Source organism: Phoenix dactylifera, chromosome 15 (assembly GCF_009389715.1).
Source record: "Phoenix dactylifera cultivar Barhee BC4 chromosome 15, palm_55x_up_171113_PBpolish2nd_filt_p, whole genome shotgun sequence".
Lineage (NCBI taxonomy): Eukaryota > Viridiplantae > Streptophyta > Magnoliopsida > Arecales > Arecaceae > Phoenix > Phoenix dactylifera.
Window position 1 is genome coordinate 11,616,863 of NC_052406.1, and position 10,859 is coordinate 11,627,721.

A 10,859-nucleotide genomic window follows, 5' to 3' on the forward strand; every position below is an offset into this window, starting at 1 on the left:
TCTCAGATCGGACGGCTATAAACTAGTCTCCGATCTCTCAAAAGCCGAGCTTCCCCTAAAGTCTCCGTCTCTCAGATCTCCCCCTCTCTCCAGAAAAGGAAGAAAAAAAAAGATCGCGAAAGGGGAAAGGGAAAAGAAACGCACCGTAAGCATTAGAATCCCAGGTTACTCCGATCATAGCCATTCTCTTCCAATCCGATGTTTCAGTTCGCTGTCGAATCCTATCGCTCATGTTCTCCAGCCGCGTCGTAATTACTTCCCTTTTACGACGATTTAGGGCTTCCGTTTGTCCTCCGTTTTTTTTTTTTTCAAATTATCGGTGTCATATTTGTGGAGCCAAGGATTGTTATTGTTTCTCTGTGGATTTGGATGAGAGATTATATTTGGATTTTCTTCTGTTGAATTATGAGATATGTTTGGTTGCGATTTTGCTTTTTCTTAGGGCTTTCTTTATGTGGATTTGTTGATTGCGTGTGAAATCGTGAAAAGTGACGAAATGGCGATTCAGTATTTATGTTGTTGATTCTAAAATTGTTTATCGTGATTGGATCGGAAGTGGTCTGAATTGGATCAATGGAGTTGGTATAAATTGTTTATCATTTTTTTGCCGTGATTGTCGAACAAATTGAGAGGAATAGGTAATGGAGTTTCCTTTGGGGTTCGTTTCATTTATGGTAGTGTGGTTCGTTTAAAAACAATAAAGGGAAAAAAGATCTAGCTTTATGTCTATAATTCAAAATGCTTCATCATATGAGCTGAAAGAATGGTACTGTATAGCAGCTATTGTAGCTTTATAATGGCCTTACAGTTCCTTGTTATGTCATAAATATAATCATTAATTATGCTTTATGACCATTTCTATGACATTCATGGTCTTGTGATTTAACGATATCACTGTTCAGAGAGCTTAATTTTGTTTGTTATGAATATCATTAGCATTTTCAAGACTATATTTTATTACCACTTTTCAAATGAAAAATTTTACTATTCAAATGCGACATACTTAGATAGCTGTTATCTTTCCTGTTGTTATAGGTTACGTGCCATTTACAGGAAAAACTTTTGGAAAATTAGCCAAATAACAACCTACTGTAATGTTATTATGGATGATATTGTTTCAGCTTTTGGCCATTATATACCTATAACAACGTTAAACCCATCATTTTGAGAGGCAGTTCTGCTTATTATATTGTAAAAGCTTCAGACTGTCCCATGATGATTTGTTGTTTTTTTGTCATCAACCATGAAAACCCTTTGTAATGAAGATGGTTGTTCTTCCAATCCAGGTGTTTTTCAGAAATGGCCGAATCAAAGCCCGGATTGAGAAAACCTGTGTTTATCAAGGTTGATCAGCTTCGACCTGGCACCAGTGGGCATACCCTGACAGTGAAGGTGGTGGACTCAAAGATGGTCTTGCAGAAAGGGCGCCCTGATGGGCCTCAAGTTCGACAGATGCGTATTGCTGAATGTTTGGTTGGGGATGAAACTGGAATGATAGTTTTTACAGCCAGGAATGAGCAAGGTAAGTATTACCTTAAATAAAACATATTAGGTAATGTTTTATTAGTGGATTGTAGATTGAATTCTTTCAACTTTTTTTTTTTGGTTAATATTTGTTTGTATGGTACACATGGAATACATGTATGATTTAATTGTAGATTGAAATGTCTAAATTTGTAATCATGATGGTACTATGATATTCGGATCTCTCTTTTTACATAGATAGTGTGTATTTATCCTTTTAAGAGTTTCATTTGAGCTTTTCCCCTCTGTTTATGATTCGTCATGATGCATTAAACTGGTTAGATGCTGCCTTTGCTCCAAAATGCCAAACATTTTGCTGGTGGATGATAGAACCTAGAAGAAAAGAAAATGGCTGGCTTCAGAGAAGCGATAATTAATCAAAACTATTGGGGGGAAAAACTTCATTTTCTCATGAACTCATTACTTAGCATAGTGAAACAGACCAGAGTGATGTAGCCAGGTTTTAGAAGGATCAAGTATCTTGCCGTTTTGTCTAGTACACGTGATCTTAGCTATTCTGAGGAAATGTTTTGAAATCTAGAAATATCATTAAAAACTGTTATAGATCTTGAAGCTGTTATTTAGCTTGAGGTCAGCTTCTAAGAAAGCTGATTGACATCAGATCATCATTTTTGTAGACAGAACCAGATGAACGTCCTTGTCCTATCTATCTCAAATGGAATGCTTTTATTGACAAGAAAAGATTGATCAAATGTGAGAAGGTGCAGTTTCTGCATGTTGTTATCATTGGAAGCTATTCCCTTCCACCGTCTGTAGTACTTGCTTCTCCTCCATTTTTCTCAAACGAATAGGGGAATAATTTTCCATTTTCTGTCACTAATACTAAACCAAAATAATTTACTCATCATATTTAATTTGTTGTTTTGATTATTGCATCATACCATGACTTCATCTTTAGTGTCTGCTAATCAACATTTAGAATATATGCATTCTTAGATTGCTGAGATCGTTTATATACGTTGTTTTATGCTTCCATGTCTTTCTCACATATGTTGCTTCACTTCTGGTTGAACGCTAAAGGCCTTGCTGGAGGCATTCACCTCATCAAGTTTCCGGAAGCATTTACAGAGGCTACATTGTTTACATTTTGGTCGATTGTCAATGTTTTGGCTTAAAGGATCAATGATTCATCTCCCTTCGTCTCATTTTTCTATTCTATTTGCCCATATCTGAAACCATGGTCCTGTTTTCCGAAGTCCTATTCATCATTATTCGTAATTATAAGCAAACACACATATGCACTGTCACATTCACCCTCCTAGATGACCAAAAGAGTTCTATAAACATCTATTTGTGCGCTCATAGACATGGATGATATGCACATACAAATATTAAATGTATCTACATGCATCTATTACAATTTATATTTTCATTTGTAAAATGTCTAGATGTGTATTGTATGCTTCTGTCTTTATCAATGTCTGTATTTTCATGTGCATGTGCACACACTCATGCACAGAAACCATTTTTTAGATGTTCTTGTTGGAATATTGACTTGATTGTTGAGTGCCGTGTATTTGTTTTCTTTTATCTTTTTGATTTACTTTACCATGATGTCTTTGTGAAGCACTACTACCCTTTGCTCTCAATCTGCTAGATGCTCCTTCCTGCAGCCTACTTTTACAAGTAATTTTTCTTTTGTCTTTTTTGTACATAATTCTCATGTATAGTGATCTGTGACTGTATGCTGCATTCTGAAACATGCACTTATATATTTGTCATCCCATTCCAGGGATTTTGTATGGTTCAACTAATCAATTTGTTAATAAATTATTTTAAAATTATAAAATTTATGGTTAATCTTCATGTTCATGCATGCATGCAGTAACTAATGCCTTCCTCTAAATGTGACATGCATATAATTTTTCGCAGACAGTTTTATAAAGCCGGCATGCTTGTACTGATATCAAATTGATTTATTGAAATTGCATGAGCTTATTATGTAGATTTCCTTTTATGCCTGCCACATGTGCACTTGGGATTCAAACTGGACTTTTAGTCCGCATCATGGGAGTAACTCACTCCAAAAAATGCACATATGTATTCCTCTCTACCCATACATATTGCAGGTCTCTGTGCAATCTTAAGTGCTTATAGATCTGATCAAGTAGCTACATTCTAGGTAGACTGAACCGGACCCGTACTGCGCCGATCTGGTGGGAAACCAAGTCGGTTCGCCTATTGGAATTGGTTCTGGCTCCGAACCGACCAGAACCAGCCGGAAAGGCCCGAACCAGACCGAACCGGCCGGTTCTATTCGAACTCAGTGCGAACCGTCTGGTTCACACCAAGTCGACCCAGTTCGGAATTGGGCTCTCTCCCCCTCCGTTTCTTTTTTTAAAATGAACTGTTGGGATTCCCAACAGTTTTTTTTATGAAGTTTGTTTAGCCTTAAGATGGCTAAACAACTTCCTCTTCTCTCCAATTTGCGAACTCATATTGATTCAGCGCGATTGAAGGAAGATTTAAGTATAAATAAGGTGTGCTTCGTCTTTTCTATCTCATTTTTTTAATTTTTTCTTAAAAAAATAGCTCAAAATTTGCAAAATAAAGAGAAATCATGCCAAAATTTTTGATTTGGTATTGGTTTTATTATATGTTGTAGATATATGGATGATCTACACGATAACATAAAATTTTTTAATTTTTGGATTATATATAATTTTTAACAATTAAAAATATATTTTTGGATTAAAAAATAAAGAAATAAAAAAATAAAATTCAAAAAAAAGTAAAATCATAAATATATTTAGGGGCATGCAAGCTACTCTTTAACAAAATTTGATGTTCATTTATTCAAGTTTTGATGGATTATGCGCACAGTGGCGTAGGCCTAAATTTGAAAAAAAAATAAAAAATAAGTAGCCTTTGATGCATGCTCATGGGCCTAGAAAAATATATGTAGCATCCATTGTTGGATTTTACATGGATCTCAGCTGAAATTAACTTTTTTAAATATTTATATTTAAAAATTATTTTTAAATTTAAAAAATAATTAAAATATAATTAGTACCAAAAATTATGAAAAATTAGTAGTATGTATCAAAATATATAATTATTTATAGCCATAGCAGAGCCGGTTACCACATGACTTCTTGTCCGAGACATCCTTTCAGAGATATGATCAAGAGATATTTAGACGAGGCCACTATGCTACCTGATCAACTCGGTCAGGAGGGCGACACATTCTTCCAATATAGCCAAATAGAGACAGGCATGAAGGATAAGCAGGCAGAGAGTAGCACAAAAGATAAGCGGGCAGCGAGTGACACGAAGGTTAAGCGGACAATGAGTGGCACGAAGGGTAAGCGGACAACGAGTGGCATAAAGAGTAAGTGGACGGCGAGTGGCACGAAGGGTAAGAAGACATTTTGTTGTCCTATGCAGCTCGGAACATCTTATATGTCAGATTTTGTTGCTGGCTTATTCGGATGGTCATCTTCACAGTCGTTTTATCAGTCAGTTTATCGGTCAGAGGATACTTCTCAGAATTAAAGCTTTAGTGAGAGATCTGAGAGTACTTATAATCCGAAGCACATTCGTTATGGGATGAACATATAAGACTACAACGCCGCTTGGTTAGAGGGGTGGGCTGATGTGCTTTCTGACTATGCTAGTGATCTCGATATCTACAAGAGGCATCGCCACTCGACAAAATTTTAGATATCGATATGCATGTTGTACTTTAAATATCTGTAATTGATTATATTATTTTATATTTTCTACCTCACTACTTGATTTGAGGATATTTCATTGCATCTATCATCTCACTAATTATTTTATGTCAAGGTTCACCATCTCAGTACCGGACCCTCTATCAGTGCCACACTAGCACAGTGTTGGTACGGTATGGTACGAATTTTTTTTGGCGTACCGAGTGTTGGTATGTCATTCGTATCGGGTACTGGTATCGAACCAGTATGGTACAGTACGTTTCTTACCACCTGGTTTGGGCCGGTACGACATACTATGTTTTATGTTTTGTATCATTTTAAAATAATAAGATGCATAATTTAGGTTAAACTGAGATTATAGAAACATAAAAAATATCAAATTAGACTTAAAATCATTAAAAAAAGTTTAAAAAGATTGATACTAATTAAATCAACTTGAAAAACTCTAACCAAAAAAAAATAATTGGGCAAGCATACCATATCAGTACGACACCGAACCGGTACCGTACCAACCCGTCTGTCGACTGATACGGGTCCCATTACCGGTTCGGCGGACCATGCTACATAGTCCACTCTAAGCTTTTCAATTTCATGTATCAGATGAAACCAATCTTGATCACTAGTTATTTCCATGCATATGATCTTTGTTTCTTATGTTCTTGTGACAATGTTAATTGCATTTTATAACACAGCCGTCTGCTTATTCCTTGTCCATTGGCCGGATCTCTGTTCTCTGCCTTTTATTTGTTGATATATAATTAATTGCTTTTCTCTCGATCAACACTAGACCTCAGCTGTCCATGCACTTCATCACATATTCCCTCCCAAGTGCAGCAAGTTCTTGTTTCTCTTCTTTCCCTCCACTTGGTCTTGGTCTTCCATGGACTTGATTTTATCTTCTTTTTCCTGTGGTTACATTTTTCTGTGCTCTCCCTTAATTGTATTTATCCATTGACTGATCATCAAGCACTATGTAGCCCACTGCGTAGGACTAGTGCGCAAATACATGTGGGGGGGGGAGTCTTATAACTTGTTCCATTTCAAATATCTTAAGATTTAGTTTATTGAGATGTTTCTAATAAGAAGCTACTTATGTTCTAACTCCTGTCATTGATATTTAAGACACGTTATACCTAAGCATGTCTTAATTTTTTCTCAACTATATACTAATTCTGGACCTAATTCGTAGTCATAGCATGAAACTTGCACTTACATCTTGATCGTACTATCTTTGAAACACTTTCTACTGATATAGGTGAATAATTTTATGAATATAGTTAACTTTGTAACTAAGCCTTAATATCTTATCATCATTTTTCCCTTAGCATCTCTACATGCTCTTCGACACCTTTTTCTAGCAAACTATGCTTTCTTACAAAATGTTGCAAGAAGTCTCTGTGCTAGTTCATTTGAATCAAAATTTTCACATAGTGCATAAGCTTAACTTGTTTTAATGCCTATTATATATGCATATTTGCATCAAATGAACTTTTTTATGCTCACGGAATATTTGACCAATTTTTCCAAATGTTATGCTTTCCTGAATTCAATTATTATGAGCTTAATCATGATTAGAGCTAGTTTTATTATTTATCTCCACTTCACATTTGTATCCTACACGTGTACAAACTCCAAACACTATACAGATGGCATCAGCAGTACAAAGTAGCACAACAATCTATGGTTCTATTATCCCCTCTCTTTTTTTCAGTCATGTTCTATCTCCATCCATAACTTGTCGATTTCCAGTGGACTTGATGAAGCCAGGGACAACTGTCATACTTCGAAATGCAAGGATCGACATGTTTAAGGGATCCATGAGGCTTGCCGTGGACAAATGGGGCCGTGTGGAAGTCACTGATCCAGCTGATTTCACTGTTAAAGAGGATAACAACCTGTCTTTGGTGGAATATGAGCTGGTGAACGTCGTTGAAGAGTGACCAGTTGCTACAGGGCCAATATGTGATACCCAAGCAACGAACAAATCAGGCTTGATGTGGTATTGTTTGTTTTTGGAGATTGGCAAATGGTATTTCCGTTCCCCCAAGCAGCTTCAACTCATGGAGCTGCCCAGAAATGTGGTTACGATTGCAAAGAATCTACAAGCAGGAATCTAGTTGAACCTTGCGACACTGCAGCTTGTTGAAGCCTCCGGTCAGCAAGATGATGGTGATTGCACCTCATAGGTTCATTATGTAGACTTTGTTTGGGTTTTTAAGAGTTTCTCGTAGTGTTTTTTAATGTTTAATTAAGTATCGAGAATGTTTATCTGGTCTTTGCTCCTGAGCTATAAAATATTAAAATATGTCAATAAGTTTCTCTATTTTTATACTGCAAGATTTTAATCTGCAACCTTTTAAAGTCCTGTACATAATGCTAGTTTTAGCATTTTTCTGCTTCGAGAAGTCCTAAACAGATCCATGTTTTTTTCAGAATTTTTTTTTCTATATATAGAATAAACACAGATATTTTAGTTTTCTTTTTGCTGCATTCTCAAGGTACAACGTGAGAGTTGATTGGGGTATCCCAGCCAGGTATTATGTGGGGCCTCCAAGAAGAAATTATACCCTGCACTGCAGCCATGTCACTGTGCACACCATTTGCAGCTGCTCATTCTCGTGGGCTTCATTCATCGAGCGCTCATCGTAATGCACCCCTGCAGGAATGAGTGGCTGGGATTATTGGCTTTCGTGTTGGAATTTCTTGCCTCCAAGCATGCACGCGAGAAGGAAAAAACCGCATGGTATAAGATTTTCAGTTTGCATTCAGAAAGAATTACAATGTCAACATAGGGTTTTCTTTTTAAATACAATTGGAGGTAGAGATGAACACATTCTGCCGTGATTTTAAAATCAGTTTTTTAAATGAGGCTGCTAATATGAACTGATGAGGTCATTTTAAAGTGAGGTTGCTAATCGTAAACTGCTTGTTTCGTTATTTATATCAGCTGGAACTCATCAATTGAGCGTGCAAGTGTTATTAAGAACATAGCACCCTTGATTTCTGAAATAAATCTTTTAAGTAATACTAAGGGCCTGTTTAGCATGGTAGTTGTTTTTCTATTTTTTGTTTCTCTACAAATCAGTAATGTATCATACGGAAAATGATGTGGAAGATAGCACTTACATCAGAACTTCTGCTATTCCTTTCATTTTTTTCGCTTATTTTTGAAAGCAACAAATTGTTACTACCGAAAGCTCTGTTAGTTTTACAAATGATTTTTTTTTTTTGAAAAATTGAGTTTTTCATCATATATGGTGTTCGGTTAGCTCATTTTTCTTCATGGGTTTTTGGATATAAAAGCAGAATACGAGCTATACCAAAAGGTCCCCAAGTTAAAGATGTGTTTCCAATTGTTACTTTGAAGGGTGTGCTAAGCTCGTGTATGGTGAAAAATAAGAAAAAGCCTCCTATATATAGGGCTTGTTTGTTTCGCGGAAAGCATTTTTTTCTCCTAAAAATATAATTTCTGGAAACATATTTCTGAGAAGAGGATGTCTGACAAAGTACTTTTGGCATGTTTGGTTGACAATGGAAAAGTGACAAATTTTCAGAGTGCTTATGTTTGAGTGACCATCCACTTTTCTAAGAAAGTTATGTGTAATTTTTATTATATCCTTAATAAAAATTAGATCTTTAATACTTTTTTTAATGCTGAAGGATTTTTTGAAAAAAAGTAAAAATGGAGTGATTTCTAGCTCACGGAAAAGTAACTCTCCCATATTTTTCATGGGAAAGACATCCCATGAAACGTGGAAATCATATTTCCATGATAATATAATTTTTTTGTATTTGTTCTTTAAAAACTCAAACTAAATAAGAGGCATCTCATTACTTTTTTATTGACTATACTTTTTTCTCTTCTTTTTTCATGAACCAAACGAGGGCGTAGTGTTAACTACCAAAGCCCTTTATTGATACGAGTCCTTTCCCTATTACTCCATTAAATGCACCTGAGACCTAGGTAATTAGGACAGAAGATTGAAAATGAAATGCTTAAAAAGGATTTGATGGGCATTGCAAGTTAATAGATATTGATGTTGGAGGGAGACCCGACTGCACCATAACTATCTAGATCCATATTTTTCGAGATGAGCCATCCAAGAATCAAACCCACAATTTTGACTGCTAAGTAGAGAGTTGCGATCATTGGGGCAAAATCTCTACTATTATAATGCAAATTATTTAGGGTCTGTAGGAATACTCATAGTTTGTCATTCTACACAAAAAACAAAAGGAAAAAAAAAAATCTCAAATAACTTGCTGTGCACATTCTTTGAACATCCTCCTAGTTTTGTGCACATCATATGATAATTGAGACATCCCATTGTATTCAATCTAAAATGGGCAAGGAAGAGAAAGAATACACAGAGAGTAAATAGATAGAGCTAGTCAAAATTTTGAAGGTTTTTTTTTTTTATGAATACCTTTCTAAAAACTCAAATTTATGTGAATACTCTCTTAAAATTTATATTTATCTCTGTACCCTTATAAAATACTATTTTTGCAAAAATGCTCCTAATATAACCGTTTTTCTAACGCCGCCAATAAAAACCATATTTATTTTTATTAAAAATAAAATAGAGTTTTGAAATTACTTTTTTTATCCTTCACCGCAATCACCTTATAAATGTTTCTTATGGCACATATACCTATTAAGAGTATTTTAGTCATTTTAATTTGAAATCGTTAATTTTTTAACGGTGTTAGATGGTAAAATGTAGAATAGCAAAATAAGTATTTGATGAAGGTATATATGCAATTATCAATTTTAGGAGGATATTCATGCAAAATTCAATATTTAAGAGGGTAGCCATGCAAAAAGCCCAATATTGATTAGTGAAATCATGGTCATCCACCAAATGCTCTCATACGCGGCAAATATTAATACCGTTAGTTGACCTATTTATAGCAAGATCTAAGGAAATCTCCTATATCTTTATACTAATCTATCGGGCAAGTAACTGGTACAGGGGATGGTGACATATTAAGCAGTCTCATCTAAAAGTCCTAACGCTATAAAACCATTAAAATGGGAACGCCGGGCTCCAACGTGTGAAAGAGAGGAAGGAACACACACACAAGAAAGGGACACTGAGAGCCAACACGTCTGCCATCAGGAGTGATCTCAACGAGCAACCAAAATTTGACTGCAAGGGCTGTGTGCGTGCGTGTGGACTGCAGCAGAATCCACTTAAAGAGTCCGAGTGTGTCATCTTTGAATTTTCTTAAGAATGGAGGTCCATCCTATGTCTCTGTCATCCAAAGGTGCACGCGACGAGGTGGAGAGCCGCCCTGTGGGCAAAACTGTTGTTAGTCGAGCAGCAATGAAGTTTTGGTTGAGTTTTCTTGGTTTCTCTCAAAGATGATTTATGATTTATTTGAAGCGTTCGTCGTGAATCGTAATTTTTCACTCCAGTGTGATTCCATGCATTCATGTAAACCATTAGTTGATGAATTTGTGTTCGTCTCGAATGAACATCGCAATCCATTTTGCAGTCTCTTTCTCATTAGTTGTATTTTTTGTTTGGTGAATCAGAAAAAAAATATACCATTCTACTATAAATATGTTCATGGGAATCAAAAAATAAGATCTTCCATCAGATGGTTCCGTAAGATGCCGTCCAACCTGCTGCACTG

The 10,859-nt window shown here is 35.7% G+C and overlaps 1 protein-coding gene across 3 annotated transcripts; it reads left to right on the forward strand.

Annotated features, from left to right (window-relative positions):
- Nucleotides 1–37: 37 nt before the first annotated feature.
- On the forward strand, nucleotides 38–7,616 carry LOC103705849 (uncharacterized protein At4g28440-like). 3 transcript variants are annotated; one of them, XM_008789732.4, is made up of 3 exons: nucleotides 38–145; nucleotides 1,287–1,522; nucleotides 6,969–7,616. In XM_008789732.4, exons 2-3 carry the CDS (start codon nucleotides 1,300–1,302, stop codon nucleotides 7,157–7,159), a joined length of 414 nt encoding a protein of 137 aa, XP_008787954.2. In that variant the 5' UTR covers nucleotides 38–145; nucleotides 1,287–1,299; the 3' UTR covers nucleotides 7,160–7,616. The 3 variants fall into 3 exon arrangements, with proteins under 3 accessions (XP_008787954.2, XP_038990374.1, XP_008787952.2); XM_039134446.1 differs by having other exon boundaries at nucleotides 54–164; XM_008789730.4 differs by having other exon boundaries at nucleotides 76–248.
- The last annotated feature ends 3,243 nt before the right edge of the window (nucleotides 7,617–10,859 follow it).